Genomic DNA, 16,158 nt, shown 5'->3' with positions numbered 1-16,158 from the left:
GATTGGACCAACAGAGCTACAGCCTCTCTCTGATTGGGTTAGCAGAGCTACAGCCTCTCTCTGATTGGACCAACAGAGCTACAGCCTTCCTCTGATTGGGTTAGCAGAGCTACAGCCTTCCTCTGATTGGGTTAGCAGAGCTACATCCGCTCTCTGATTGGGTTAGCAGAGCTACAGCCTCTCTCTGATTGGACTAGCCGAGTCACATATTTCAGTTCAGGTTTGATGAGCAGTTTACAGGGATGATCAGTACAGTTAGAAAACCTCTACCCTACCAGCCGAGCACAGCACTGGGGGGCGGAGCTAGCAGTGAGGGGGGGGGGGGGCTTATTGGCGATGACAGCCGCTATGTTTGTCCAATCAGAGGCAGACTGGAGGTCTTGGATGTATCTGGTATCCAGGAGATTTGTTTGTTTGTTTTTTTCTTCCTTCATCCAATCACAAGCCCGTCTCCCCCCCCCCACCCCCCACCCTCCACACACACACCCTCCACACACACATCAACCACGCTCTCGCTCTCTCTCTCTTTCTCTCGCACACACGCACGCACACACTTTACGTGCGCGCTCCCGCGAGAATCTGCGCTCGAGCTCTGCGCGATCACGGGGTTGAAGTGGTGCGCGCGTCTGCATTCGACAGGACTAAAGTAATAGCAATAATAATAATAATAATAATAATTTAAAATATTTAAAAATACGTTTTAGCAAACCTCTTTGCTCACGCGTCGTTTTTTTTTTTTTTTTTTTACGACAGATAAAACAATATCAACACGGTCAATCCGTAACTTTTAACTGAACAAGCCCTCCTGTGGTATTTTTAGAGGTCTGTTTAGAGGGATGTTGAGGCTCGACGACGTTTCTGGCTGTTTCGCGGAGCGTCGTGCGTCATTTGACGCACAGCCACCGTTTCTTGCAGCTTCGCGGCTGTTGGATTTATAAACTGTGAAGAAAGCATCAGATTTGGACCATTTCAGGACTTTGGACGCTGCTTCTCGTCTGTCTGCTTTTTTTTTTACGTCTAAAGAAGCGGAAGGATGTACGCTGGACGTAAACGGAGGAAACCTGTGCAGCGAGCGTAAGTAAAAACTGTAGCTAACGGTTATGTTGTTTCACACCCGTTTTCCGTCAAGACACGCCCTTCAGGTGCGAGGATTGGTCAGTCATAAAACGAGAGGCGGGACAGGCGCAACCAGCGAATCACATGTGAAGGGGCCGCGACTAACAGCCAATCACATTATAGCATGTCATATTATAGCGAATAGGTGTGCCCGAATATGGGTGGGAAACAAAATAGAGAGCCAAAAGGTGCATGGGTTCATCATCATGGGCTGCTACGGCTTTCTCAGCTCAGCTATGGCCTGAAATGATCACGCTGTTGCATTTGGACAACTGCAGAACTGCAAAACCTGAGGAGGTGTCCAAAAATAATTAGACAAAGTACTCATCTAATCAGTGAACTCATCAGGTGCACCCATTGCTGACACCGGCCTTCAGTTGCAGCTTGTAGGAGATCCATAGAAAAGCACTGGCAGTCTGAGGTCTGATCATGTCCGATGCAAAGCTTTGGCTGGAGTGGTACAGTATCAACCCTGTGGGATGAGTTGCAGTGGCAGAACTCCAACATCATCCAACATGCTCTCGTGGCTGAATGCAATCAAATCTCCACAGCAATGTTCCAACTGCCCTTGAAACCTTACTGAAATCCCAAGTCCCAAGAAGTAATCTACCCATATGATTACAATAGCATCAGAATACCTACACATGCATAGTTAATATATGTATAATAATGCATTTAATAATAAATAATAAAACATTATGACCTATGCTTAATATGCTCACTCTGTAAGACCTATGAAAATGTTTTGTGGTGTCTGGCACTTCTTCCAGAGACTCCCACAGGTAAACAGAGCATGCTCACCTGGCTGTCTGGTTGTCAAAAGAACAGTACTCATCCGACCAGGTGACCTTCTACTATTCCAGTTCTGAAGGTTGTATTGTAGGCACTTATGATGGTGGACAGGTGTTAGCATGGGCACTCCGACTGCACTGTGTTTTGTGTGCTGTGGCACCTTACTCCTGTAACCATCATGAACAATTTCTTATGCCTCATTAGCCCTTCTGACTGCTCAGACCAGATGCGATAGCCTTCACTGCCCTCCAGTATTGATGCATCTTGGGCGGCAAAGACCCTTTTACCAGTTCATGGTTTGTCCTTCCTCGGATCTCAGCTAGCCAGGAGCACCCAACAAGCCTTGACGTTTTGGAGATGCTTCAACCCTGTCACTTCAACACTGTTCAGTTACATATACTGTATTTTCCAGACCATAACATGCACCATTGTAATGAGATAATCCACATACTGTATTTGACTTTATCGGTGTGTTTTTGAACATCATTCATTATTTACTGCACTAACACTCGTGCAGCCCTTTCAGTATGTAGGTGTCTAGATCCATTATTACCTATGGCACTCACACTCCATTGGGCGACATAAAGCACGATGTGGCCCCTACCCCTGGGAGATGCACTCAGAGAGACTTGACAGAAATGTATGAAACTATCTTGGGATATGGGATATCGTGTGCATCAGGGCAGTGGAGCAGAAGGTAACCTTGGGTGATGGCAAGGATTTCTATTCTATGCTCTGACCTATAGCTACGGCTTCACATCGGGTACTGTCCCTGGGCTTCGTGAGCTTTAATGGGATTTTATGATATGCTACAATAAATCAAAATATATACATCACATCATATACAACATTTCACATGTTACATATTCCATCTTCAATAAATGTTTAAATAGTCAACAGGATTTTCAATTGAATGTGAAGTGATGGCCAATTGGCCCATATTAGGGGTGGTTAAAACAATTCTAAGGTGCTCTAAAATATATTAATTCAGTATTTTGGCAGAAATGTTAGAGTTGTGTGGCCCAGTATAATATCTTTTCATGGGGCCCAAAACCCCTGGCAGAGCCCCTGTCTATCAGTCAAGACAGGTATTGTTGCATAGTTAAAATATAAAGGTAGCTGTACCTGAAGTCTGATTATTTCTGTACTTTCTGACCATTTTTATAATTTACAGTGTCAGAAACCATATAAGCGAATTAATTAATTACTTAAACTGATATAACTCACCACAGCATAAGGCATGAGTGTGATGATCTAGGCCAATATGATGCTAATTAACAGTGGCCAATACTGTAAATACTGTCAAAAAGCAAGCATCAGAAGGGGACCCTCTGGGATTTCCAGTCCACAATGACTTTTGTGAATGAAAAAAAAAAAAAAAAGTAAACTTAGTTATTATTCATTCCCATTGGCCATCCAGCTGCCAGAACTTGTTGTCAATTCCGGGAGGATGAAAGTTAGCATGTGCTTTCTCCAAAGAACATGATAAGAAGCTGCTAATCTAGTGCTAAGTATCAAATCTGTTATGGCAGCTAACAAGTGCCTGTGCTGACCATCCCACTCACCCCATAGGTGGCTGTGGCATCGTAAGGGATCAAACCAGAAATCCTTGCACCACTTGGGAGATCAAAGAATACTTGTTTTGCAAGTACTAGTCTGCAACAAAAGGGTAACATTTGTGAAGATTTGTGAAGATTTTCAGTTGTATCTCAGTAGCACCTAAGTAGACCACAGCTAAACAAGCTCAGAGGAACTCAGTGGTAGAACACAACCATCAACACAATTACGGACTAACAGAAAAAACATCCAAGCCCGCCACGACTTTCAAATTGGTGGGACCCAGTTTTGTCCCAAAAGATGTCACGTACGACATAGAAGTGATATTCTAACCAGGACTGAATAAGACTGTTAAACAGCAAGTATACACAAAAAAACACGTACTTATGTCTGTTACAAGTTTCACGTGGCTTTCAATCAAGCTTTAAACATTCCTGTCTAATCTAGAATGACCAAATGACCAAAAGTTAGCTTAGCTGATTAGCTGATTAGCTATGGCTTATGTAGATAGAAAAGAAATCCTGAAATAAATCATGATGATACAACTAGAAACGTATGGGGGGATAGTACATATAGACATACACATTAGACATTACCAGCTGCTGCTGTCACCATTTTATAAATCAGACAACTGACCACAAGCCTGGTCAGTTAGCCTACTACATATATTTTAGCTGCCAGAAATCATCAGGCCTTTTCTGAAGGCCTGGAAGGCCCCACTGCTAATTAGTGGCTATAAGCTACTTGTTAGCTAAATTAACCTTGTAGCTCCAGTGCAAAACAAAGCAGCTTTTGACACCAAACTTGGCTGACTGACTACAATTAGTGTAAGGGGCAAATTGTGTAAATGTGATTTTTGGCCAAGTCGGTTTAACCTCGCTCATCTAGGCTAATTGCTAAATAAGTCCTCATGTTGCTAACATTGATAAATATTTACTGTTGGGTATAAGTAGCTCAGAGGTGCAGTAAGGCTTTTTGTCGTCCACCTGTGGTGAATTAAACTGTTTCCTCATGCTACTTTCGATCAGGGTCAAGCAGCCTCCAGCCGAAGGTGCCAAATCCAACCCTTCCAAGCGTCACAGAGATCGGCTGAACTCGGAGCTGGAGCGGCTGGCTAGTCTGTTGCCTTTCCCTGAAGAGGTCACATCCAGCCTAGACAAGCTTTCCATCCTCCGTCTGAGCGTCAGTTACTTGCGTGCCAAGAACTTCTTCTCTGGTAAGACTTACCACTGGCCTGCCTTGTGGAGATGGGTACGTTTTCCAAGAACCTTATTCAGAGTGCTGATTAGAAAGCTGCTGTACCACTCTCTATGTGTTGGCTATAAGTAAAGTTCTCAACTTTCAATACTTTTAACTCTTCATTTAAAGGTGCTCTTGAGTGGAAACTGTGTTTATCTTTGTATAGCTGAGGAATGAGAGTTCGGTACATAGAAGTGACAAACTGTGAACCTCAAACACCCCCAATATTTACATACATCTGGCCCACTAGCAAATACCTTTCACGGCTACTTTGGGAGAACATGGAAGCAGTGCTAAAAATGGTAAAAGCTAATGCTGGACCGACTGGAGAAGGACAGGAGGAAGCCAGACGACCACAGTGTACTGTGAGGACGCCAGTGAAGCATATACGGGTACTAGGCTAAAAGCTAGCACCGCCAACCCGCTACAATCTGTCATTAATGACATTACTAACACTGGAATATGAGGGTAGGTATTACTGTGGTTTCGCACCTTTCACCGTACACTGAACAAACTCCTTCAGACCAAATTATATGCTCCCCCTGTTTGGGGCCAGGGAAATGAGGCTTGTAAAAATGCCCCCACTGCGTCCTGTCCCTCCAAACGTCAAAACAAAATCGCTCCCAGGCTACACACTGGCCTGCGATGTTACGAGACACTTCCGCCAAAAGTGGCAGTCTCACTCACTCCAACTCTGCTCTTTGTGAAAAGCCTTGAATATTTCAGGGCCCTCAACGTCACCTTAGATATTCACTCAACCGGAGAAGCCGAAGCCTCCTTATCGGCTATTGGGAGAGGCAGCGGAGGAGGGAAAGCGCTTGTAAATGTGGAGGACACTGGGCGGCGTGATGCAGTCGATATTTCTGCTGGCCGCTGGAAGGAGAGTGCTGCAATGCGGGTTCGGGATGCTCTCGAAGCATGAATAATTAAAAGAAACCCAAGAGCTTAAAAAATTCATGAAATGGAGGGTGGGCAGTGTTTGTTTAAGACTGGGAGGTTTCAGAACATCTGTCCTGAGGGCTCGGAGAGGGTAGGATAAACGGAGGGGGAGTGACAGACTACTTTTTTCTCAATATTCAAAGCAAATTCTTAAGTGCACGTGTTTTGCGGTTATGGTGCATGTTACTGAAGGACCAGGGTCAAACATGCTAGACCATCCAAAGCCAAACTGCTTGAAAACCCATCTGTGGCTTTAGGTGATGGAAACTGCAAGAGCTGATTTGTAAGTGTTCTGAGATGTTTTACAGCCCTTCCCAGAGTCATCTGAATCTACAACCGTCTTTCTGAAGGCCTCTTGGAGAGAGATCTTTGGATCTGGCCATGGTGATCCCACTCATCTTAGCAATCAAGAGCAAACCAAACTAAATGTCTGAGGTTTAAACAAGACAGGTGCCTCCAAAATCCTCTCTAACCATGTTCTAATCATCTGACGCTGATGCTGCACCTCATTCTAATTTTAGGCATTTTACTAGTAGTAATAAATGTGGGGGTGTTCCAACTAATTTCTATTACTTATATTTTTCAGATTTTTAAAAGAAATTAATATTGTCAGAATGAAAATCTAAATATTTAAAAAAGACAAAGGTTTTCATAGGGTGTCCTCATTTTTCTACATGACTGTATTTTACAGGACTGGACAGCTACACTTATACAGTAAACCATTTGTAAACATATGCTTTTATGACACATCTGTTGCGCTTTGTAAAATTGGCATTACACATGTGTAGTCATGTTTGGTCTTCTGATTCAAAGGCCTTAAGTAACCTTTAATTTGTTGTATGTAAACAATACACACTCACCCCGGCAGCTCTGGATTACATCACCAAGGGACTGTGGGGTGTGGAGGTTATGAAAACAGAGACTTAGCAGATCAGTGCTGTGGATCAGCTACTCGCACACCACACTGAAGGTTTAGTATTGAGTATGTTTATTTATTTTTTTGTGAGAACGGTTTGTCCTCGTACCACAGCTACGTCAAATTTGTCATTTAAGCTCAAGTGTTGTGGCAGTTTTACATTTTCCGGTGTAAACCACAGAGGATGATATGAGGCCTTCAGTTACACCAAAAGTCCACATGTAAGCAGCTCCTGTTTCATAATGATGTTGGACTCACAATAGCGGCATACAACCCTGCGTTGTGGTGCTTTGCAATCTCTCTTTGAATGCAGTGGAATTGGTGTCCAACTTGAACAAAGCCTTTCAGAGCCTGTATAATCTTTTGCATAGCATTATCCCACCCAGCTGCCTCCTCTTTTTTGTCAGACACCCGTCCTTCTGTTACTGTAGCAGACGAATGGAGCCAAGGCTTTACCTACAAATTGTTTGTGAATACTATAAAGTAGTTATGGTATTGAAATAATTTACATATTTTAGTATTCTTAACATGATTTTAGAAAGATGTGATGCTGTAATTGCAGTTTTTAGATGTCACACCGTAACCCCGTTTACACTTGGCATCCTGGGTGATCCAAACATAAGTGGCCAGCACAAAGTACAGGTGTGAACAGGATACACTGCATTGTATTCGCTGCAACCCGATCACTCAATTCACATTCTGTTATTCCTCTAGTGTGAACGGCAAAGGGTCTCGATGCGCCCCTGACTGCAAAGCACCGCCTGCATCAACCGCGTCACTGCCCCAGCCATGAAATACATAAAATAACCATGAGGCCACACCTTCCACAGTCCGCACGAGTTAGCAGAGCACGCTACAGTAGCAGACTAACGAATGGATAAAGGCAATACTTGAGGCTGGTTCTATGCAGGACAGTGACTACTCATAAGCAGTTGGATGAGTGAATGGTTCTTCGCCTGGTCAAAAGATTCATAAATAGGTCTTACATAGCACCAAAAAGGGTTCCACTTTCCTTTTCCTGGCTATACAGAAGGTTAGGCAATTCTACTCAAGTTTTTATATTGGCACATGCCTAACAATTACCTACACATCACTGGCTCATATAATTTATGCAGTGCATTTAACCAAATTAGGCAGTTTTGTACTTCTTTTAACTTGTGGCAGGAAACACAGTAGCACACAGAAGCACACAGAACGCTCCGGTTTCACTTGCTGACCCATTTTACTATCCATTTTGGTCATGCCAGTATGGTGACTACACTAGTGGAAGATTTTAACCAATTAAAATGGACTGACCTGAATGTATCGCCACCAAGATGTTAGATTGGCCTGATTTAGGCATATTTTTGTCTAGCCATACTACACCAATAATAAAACAGCATTCTTGCTGTCCTCTCTTCAAGTCTGATCAACTACAGCAAGTAAAAGCCAACCAAGAAACTGTCACCATTAGGTTCATCATCTCCACAAAAAAATGAGGACACCTGTCAAATTCTATTGAACCGAATTTGTTGATTCATTCTAGGTTGATCCACTTGACTTGTCCTTCCTGGCTCTAATGGATTCAGCTCCAGGGCATAGCTCATATCCTTCCGACTACGCATCAAACATTCAATCATCCTTCACCCGTGTGTCCTCACCTCATTGATTACAGTCAACAGGGTGCTTAAGAAGGAAGAAGGCCTTCAAAGAAGAGAGACGCTTGCTTTAAACCGTGAACCAGAGAGAGGGGCAGTTTTTGTCATTAAGCTATCAAAGAGGATTAGGGTGCACTTTCTGAGCAACAGATGACCCATTTCAGAGGGTGCAAAGGGATAAGAGGTGACAACATTTGAGGTTAGAAGAAGGCCTGTAGCCCCACCTCTGTCCTGTGTGGCCAAAGTGGTGAAAGTAGTTGGGTCAGGTCTTTGCATAGCTACAGCAGCTAAGCCTATTAGCGCACTCCTGAGATTCCTGGAAAACAGTACATGCCTGGAATCATGTGAATCTTCCTTCTCACATGTCTCCTGCGCAACATTTCACAAGCCATGGCCCCAGGCAACGTCTGGTATGATTGTGTGGTAACCTGTCAATAAATTACAACATAGCAGCAGTGATTGCTGGAGCTGAATAAGGTCATCAGGAAGAAGAGCATCAGTTTTTAAAGATGTTTTAACTGAAGATGTATCCATTCAAGTGGAAAAATATTGATCGATGACCTAGATCTTTGATGTAAGCTAAAGTGTGATGCTCTATATTGTAGCTTAATACTGTATAATATCGACTGGTGGAGAAGAAGTTGGTTACCAGCTACCATTTAACTAGAAACCAAATTCTTAAAGACTGCTTTTTAACTTGCAGGAAATCAAACGGTTTTCTTTGATAACCAAATACTATCAATGTCTCTACAGCTGCTACAAATGGTCCTTAAGAGATTCAAAAGAAGAACCACTTTTGGTTTCCATAAAGAAGCTTGTTTGTAATAGAGAATATGAAGTTTAACTTTTTATAGGGTTAAAAAAAACGCAACAAACTATTATTTTGATATTTATGAATAATCTATCGATTATTTAAATTAATAATCAATTATTCTGTTTATGGAACCGCTCAATTCCCAAATCATTCAATTTAGTTTTTATGCATTTGCTAACTTACAATGAAGACAATAAAGATGAATAACTTAATGCAAAATTTCACTGTTTAAATGAACTGTCCTGCTAATATAAAATATTAAGATGAAGTCCAATATATTTTTCTTGTCACATTTAAAACCAAGGATGTGCAAAGTAGCAGCAATAAAATCCAAAAAAACATACTGATTCAGTCGTCTCTTTGCCATATTAAAAGGTTATAACTCAACTCATTTACCATAGTTTCGATAGCACGTGAACCTGGCATTATTTCTCTCTCCCTCATGTTGGCTGCGTAGAGATATGCAGACTGGGTTGGGCTTTATCGCATCCTTACTTCCTGTCGTTTCAAATTAAAAGCCCTCTGCAGAGTTTAGAAGTTGTAATTGCAGAACCTCGTTTCATAGAAAGCAGGCCACCACTGCAAAATATATATGTAGTGGAATCACTGCAGTGCCAGATTTCCAAAACTGCCCTCAGAAAATCTCAGCACAATGATTTTCACTCATAATTTTTAGCACTACATTCAGACAATATTTACGACACACCCAGAAAAGCATAATATAATATTGTCCTACTCTACTGTTGATACTTGCACATCGTCTTATTGATTTCTTAGTCAAGACCTGGACATATAGCAATATAGAGTGACTATTGACTTTTAGTATTTGTTGGCGACGTAAGCCCCTCTAACAGCTTATGGCCCGCTGGCTGGCCGAATGTGTTATTACAAACTTTTATTACCAAAGAATAGCCCCACCAGTTTGTACTGAAGTCCCTGTACTGACTAATACAACTTAGTGTGTAATAAGCCTTTCTGTGTTAAGGGGTTAGCTCCGCTTAGCTCTAAATCTAGGCTAAATCTTAATGAGATTTTTCTTTAATGATTGCTATATCGAGTGTTGCAATATGCAAATAACCCCTGTGTGCCATCAGCGTCCAGACCAGACCAATCACAGTTCCAGATCAGTGTTAATGTGGGTGTTATAATGAATCAAGTTATCCATATAATGCATCAAAACTAAACTATGTGGGTCAAAATTATGCCAGGCCAGTCACTGGTCATGTCACATCGATTCACCAGTGCGTTTTAATAAACTGCATGGTGTATCACATCCAAAATATTACGGCAATACTAGAATTTGGTCTATATCGAGTAGCTCTAGTTTCTTCTTGCTTATCTGTCCACACTCTTTCTCTCCCCAGCTCTCTTTTAGATGCTCGATCCCACATGACAAAGCACATAATCGGTGTTAGCTGCTCTTCAATGGCCCCTCCCCCTTCCCTGTAAGTGGGGCAACCCCCTGTTTTCCCAGTCCAGCATGGAGACTGACAGAAAGCGTTGAGTGCTCCTCCCTTCCACACTCCACTCCCAGAAGCACTGTCCACCAGCAAGCCATGGTCAAGGCATCTCAATCAAACATCTACAGTGCTTCGTTTATGTTCGCCAGGCACTCTGTGTATGTGTGTTCGGGTTTACACTCAAATTTGAAGCAGCCATGTGTGAGCAGTGTGTGGCGTGAGTGTTGCATGCTCATTCACTGAGGCCCAGGGAATAGCAGAGGGCTATATTTAAGCCTCGTCAGTCAGAGGGAGTGTTTTCCATTCACTTTCTGTTGGCATAATTAACATACATACACATATGCACTCAAACGTGTATGCAAGCGAAAAAAATAAATATGCTGGGCTGCATGCAACAATCTTGCCTCGGAAGCTACAAGCAGAGCAGACTGCAGGCTAGTAGATAATTGTCTAAAACTGTGTGTGCACCTAAGAGGAGAAATACAGTTGAGGTTCACGTACACTCCTCATGGTCATGAAGGCTAAGGGCAGTATTGGGCTTTCAATGATTGACAGCATACATGTTTAACAGAAATAAACAGTAATTTGGTGCAGATTTGCTGCAGTTTTATTTGGTCAAAGTAATATAATATAAAGATAAGGCCAAAAATGTACATACAGAATAACTAACCTGTGGTTAAATTAGTAATTTATCTCTTACCCAGCCTACACAAGTTCTTGGTAGAAATCGGGTTGGATATTCGACCACTCTTCTTAAAATAATTGGTAGAGTTCAGTTAAATTTGGTGGTTTTCTGGCACAGGCCCGACTTTTAAGCACCGTCCATATATTTTTCGATAAGTATGAGGTTAGAACTTTGGGAAGGCCATTCCAAAAGCTTAATGTTCGCCTGCTTGATCCATTACACAACCACCCATCCCACTGTGCCCAAGCTTCAGCCATCTAGCTGATGGTTTGTGGTTATGCTGAAAAAGGAGGTAGCCTCCTTCTTCGTTATTCCATCCACTTTGTTCACCACTGACTGCAAACCTACCCCGGAGCATGAGGTTACCACCACAAAGCAGATTTTATTTTATCAAATGAAACATATTTTAATAAGTGGGTCCAATCTGGTTTATATTTATTGTGATAAACAGTATGTATACTGCCATGAGATATAGATTAACACAATCTACACAATCAAATCAGAATATTATAACCATAACGAGTTTGGAGAGAACTCTGCCCTTCATATCAGCTCCACTTTGTAGTCCATCTGTTTCTCTGCATGCTTTGTTAGTCTCCTTTCACCCTGTTCTTCAATGGTCAGGACCCCACAGTACCACCACAGAGCAGCTATTATTTGGGTGGAGGGTCATTCTCAGCACTGCAGTTACTGCAATGGCAACGGTGGTGTGTTAGGTCTGTAGTGGTCCTGTGCATGATTAGCTTCTGGTGTGTACTTTTGCAATCCTAGCCTGACTTCCTAACATGGTCAATCAGCCAAAGTATGTCCAAAGTTTGCTTCTCTACGTCTGCAGGCTAGTGTACTGTAGCTAACAAGTGATGGTGGCTGGAGAGGAAGTTACAGAAACAAGTAATGGAATGCTAACTGGTGAGGTGTGAGTAGTGAGCAGCCTTATCACTTCAGACACCGAACATGTCTTGGATAAAAGACAGGGCTTAAAGAGCTGAAGAGAACTTAATGGTGGCTAAAGATGCTCAAACAGCACCAGATTGCTGATTAATAAATAAGTCCTGAAGTATGACTGGCTCAATAATGGCTGTTTCCACCAAGAAGCCACTCGGAGGACAGAAAACTAAAAAAGGAGATCTTCTTAGCATCTCTGTAGTTTCTCCAAGACATCAATGAGATGGAAAAGACAATGAAGACTTTAGCGCAAGTCTCCTGCTGCTCAAATCTGTCTCCTGAGATACAGACCTCAGTAGTCTGATGTGTCTCCACTTGAGTTTTAGTACAGATATAATAAAAGTCTAATACTTTTGCTCAGATTTGACAAATTAATAACACTTGTTTACTAAAGACAGGAGTGTCTTGTATGGATTCAATCATTTCTCATTCAGGACTAAGAGCCTTTTCAGTTCTAAGGTTGTAAACTATAATTTTTTGGCCCATTTTATTCAAATCTAGAAATGGGCCAAACATGTTCTTTTAATAAACCAGAGATTTTGAAGTATCCCTGATCCTTGATGAAATAAATCACCACCTCTCACTGGAAGCCCAGATAACCAAACTGAAGCTCTCTTATTATATTATGAGAAGAACTAGTTCACCGGAGGAAAAAAACAACAATTCAGCTTGAGACAGTTACAGGTAAGAGAGTATATGAATGACCAGCAACAAAAGAGAAGAATATAAACTGACAAATAGTGAATGAGCTATTAATAAACCCGAATATACAAGTAGAGCAATACAAAAAGACACAAATTTAAGCAGAAGCAAAAAGCCACCTGTCTGTACGCAAATGCATACATGCAAATTGGCCATGATGCAATAGCACAGTGGAGGAGAAACGACAAGTAGAGTTTGAAGACTTCGTCTACATCCGATAGGCAGGGGTACAGCAACCGTTTAAAGCAATTTTTATGTTTTCTGGTAAATATCAATCTATGAGATTTAAATACAGTTGGATACATTCCAGGATTGCATGTAGGATTAACAGGCTGCAAAGAAACACTGCACAGCTGCTTAATCCAGTTGTAAAAAGTAGGATGTCCAGCTTTATGGTCACATTTGTATGCAAACACCAGTTTACCGTTTACAGTATTATTACTCTCCTGTAGGAAGCATCTTTGGACTTTGAATTTCAACAGTTGCATTTAGAGATTTCATTACAAAATCATATATTCATTACATAATCATATCACACGCCTCAAACATTTAGAACATTTTTCAACATTTTTTAGAACTGCCAGCAGAAACAACATTTGTGGCTGTACTGCTGCTTTACCATTGTAATGTATTGTGATAAGTACAATCTATGGATGTAAGTATTGGGATACCTGCTCATTCTATGTTTCTTCTGAAATCAAGGGTTACTACAAGATTTTAGAGGAGCATTTGTGTGAGGATTTGACTGCATTCAGCAACAAGAGCGTCAGAGAGGTCACAGTGTTGGATGATCAGCACCCTATCTCATCCCCAACTCCCCAGCTCATCCCCAACTCCCCAGCTTATCCCAAAACTACTTGATGGAGCACCACCATCATTCCAGGGAACACAGTTCCTCTGCTCCACAGCTCAATGCTGGGGGGCTTTATAGCCTGGTGCCAATAGCTTTAGTAGATTCATCTGCTCAATAGAGTTCCTTGGCAATATTTCTCTACAGGGACTAGATAAGCTGTGTGTGTGCATTTGCACATCTGTATCAGCAATGGGTGCAACCTAAAATATTTGAATGCATTTTTTAGAAGGGGTGTCCACAAACATCTGGATGTCCACTAGCATTCTGTTGCTTTCGTGTTTCTGGTTATTACTTCCCCCTAATAGACATGAAGTACAGATAACCATAACCAGCAAGCTTGGACTATAACTCATTATCATGACACATGATGATGTCATGATGCTAATATAGTTATGAAATACGGATACAAAGCCTTACCCAACAGTAGGGTGGCAAAAATACAGCCTGTGGGCTCTAAGAACATAAAACTTTAAATCTGTGTTTTAAATTGTGACTTTTTAATTGACTTTCTTATTAAAGGAATAAAAGGAAAAAGAAAGAGAGTCAAATTCAGAGGCAGTTCTGGCAATTCTGTGAGAACACTGCCTTATCTCACTTATCAATACTGTAAATGCTTTTACTGTAATGCACAAACTAACATTTATACACTTGGTCACAGTTTGTGTTCCACATTGTGTGAAACTGAGTAAGTCTGTCATAGTATTTTTATTTCGACCTAACCGAGACAAGACCTGAGAACCTGAGACCTGAGAACCTGGAGAGTCAAAACAAACACAAACATTTGGCAGACAGTATAGCATCATATCGCCATATCGTATAATCGTAACCCCTGTAACTTGACATGTATCCTGACACATACCAAACAAGTTTAATCTTTAATGTGTCATTAATCCTGTTGATGAAGTGGTTTATTGGGATGTGGTGTCATATTACAGCTATGACAGAGGCTGAATGTAGAGCTGACAGCTAGTGTTGGTCAGTCAGTGTATGTTGTCATACGCTGTCAAACCCTTAATGAAATTTTAGGGGCTCTTCAATTTGGAACTGTGGAGAAACCTCTTAGGGTGCTTTGAGGAACCCTCAAGGAACGTAATACTTTTACCAGTGTATATCAGTCAAAGTTGTCATTGTCAGTCAGTGAGACGCTGTTCCACTTGTGCAGTTTACCAACAATTCAAAATTTGATTGATTCTCTATAAGCAAACTATGAATTTTGTGTATTTCTAAAAAAGACATGTCAACACAGTGTTGGGGTTTCTAATTAAAACTGATCTGGCAAATTTGACATTGGTTAGTAGTGCTGGGTGATATGACGGTTCAGTCAGCATACTGTCTAAAAGCTTGCATTTACTAGTGGGAAACTAGAATTTTTCAATGGTAAGTAGTCATGCAAAGAAAAATACAGTGATATTTCATGCACATTATCTGCCTGGTCATACTGCCCAGCCCTATTGGCTTGTTACTTCAAATGACTTTGCCACCATTGCCTTGAGTTTTCCTCATGGTTATATAATTGTGCCATGTACCCAAGGCCCGAGAACCGAAGAGTGGCAAAGAGCTTTTCGCTGCTTTCCGGGGCTCAGTGCTTTTGCACCAGTCCTTTGCTGCTCCTTAGTTCTTGGGACTCAGGCACAACGCTTTTAATATTACTCAAGAATTTCTAATGATACTCATATTCTGCACAGATGTCAATGAATTTGCTTACCAGAATATTGCCAAACCAGCATGTTAGCCTTTTTTAAGTTGTTGCAATATTCATTAATATCTTAAGGATAATAAGCATTGTTACAGTATTTGGTACCACATCTCACTGATGGACATTTGCAGGCAACTCAAACTCCAGACAACATATGTCTTGGTTGATTGGGGTATACGAAAATATCAAAATATCAAAGTATTGCAATACTATGTTTTGTATGTATTCATAGTTTACATTCAAGGACTAGTGGCAGACAGTAGTGGAACATATCGCCATATATTGAATCGTAACCCCTGTAACGTGACATGTACCAAACAGGTTTAGTCTTTAAAGTGAAGGCCTCATGCTTAATGGAGGCACTTTCATTTTACAAAAGGGCCATTTAAAGTCCTAGTGGCTCCTAACGAGAGGCCCTGTTCATCACCCGCCCAGCAGGGTGGCCGCTGAGCACCTGAGCTCAGTGGCCTGTTGGCAGCTTCGGTGTCACAGGTGGCTCTGTGTAGAATAACAAGCCCAGCCACCTTACCCCCATGTGACACCCTGTCTCCATAGAACCCCAATGAACAGTCAATGTGGAGGAACACAGCCCCTCTCAGAGGTCACGCCAGTGTGGGGGTCAGTGGTTTTTGTCACGTTCACTTGATCAGATTCTAAGCACACAAGAAGGATTTTTGTCTTCAGCCATGAAGTAATTGAGAGCAGTAAGAGGAAGGGTGTAGCTCATGTGAAGAGGTTTCCTAATGAGAGCAAATCCTAATGAACTGTTACTGCAAACGTTTGTGCTCAGATTCAGGACTTAGCAAG

The 16,158-nt window shown here is 41.7% G+C and overlaps 1 protein-coding gene across 1 annotated transcript in view; it reads left to right on the top strand.

Annotated features, from left to right (window-relative positions):
- Positions 1-557: 557 nt before the first annotated feature.
- LOC140561350 (aryl hydrocarbon receptor-like) overlaps positions 558-16,158 on the top strand; it is a 35,871-nt gene continuing 20,270 nt past the window's right edge. Inside the window, exons 1-2 of the mRNA XM_072686507.1 lie at positions 558-1,074; positions 4,494-4,681. Coding sequence (XP_072542608.1) covers positions 1,034-1,074; positions 4,494-4,681 — 229 coding nt within the window. The 5' untranslated portion in view covers positions 558-1,033. The remainder of the gene's footprint in view (positions 1,075-4,493; positions 4,682-16,158) is intronic.

Source organism: Salminus brasiliensis, chromosome 8 (assembly GCF_030463535.1).
Source record: "Salminus brasiliensis chromosome 8, fSalBra1.hap2, whole genome shotgun sequence".
NCBI lineage: Eukaryota > Metazoa > Chordata > Actinopteri > Characiformes > Bryconidae > Salminus > Salminus brasiliensis.
The sequence above is the reverse complement of the archived record's forward strand: the minus strand, read 5'-3'. Positions and strand labels throughout refer to the sequence as shown.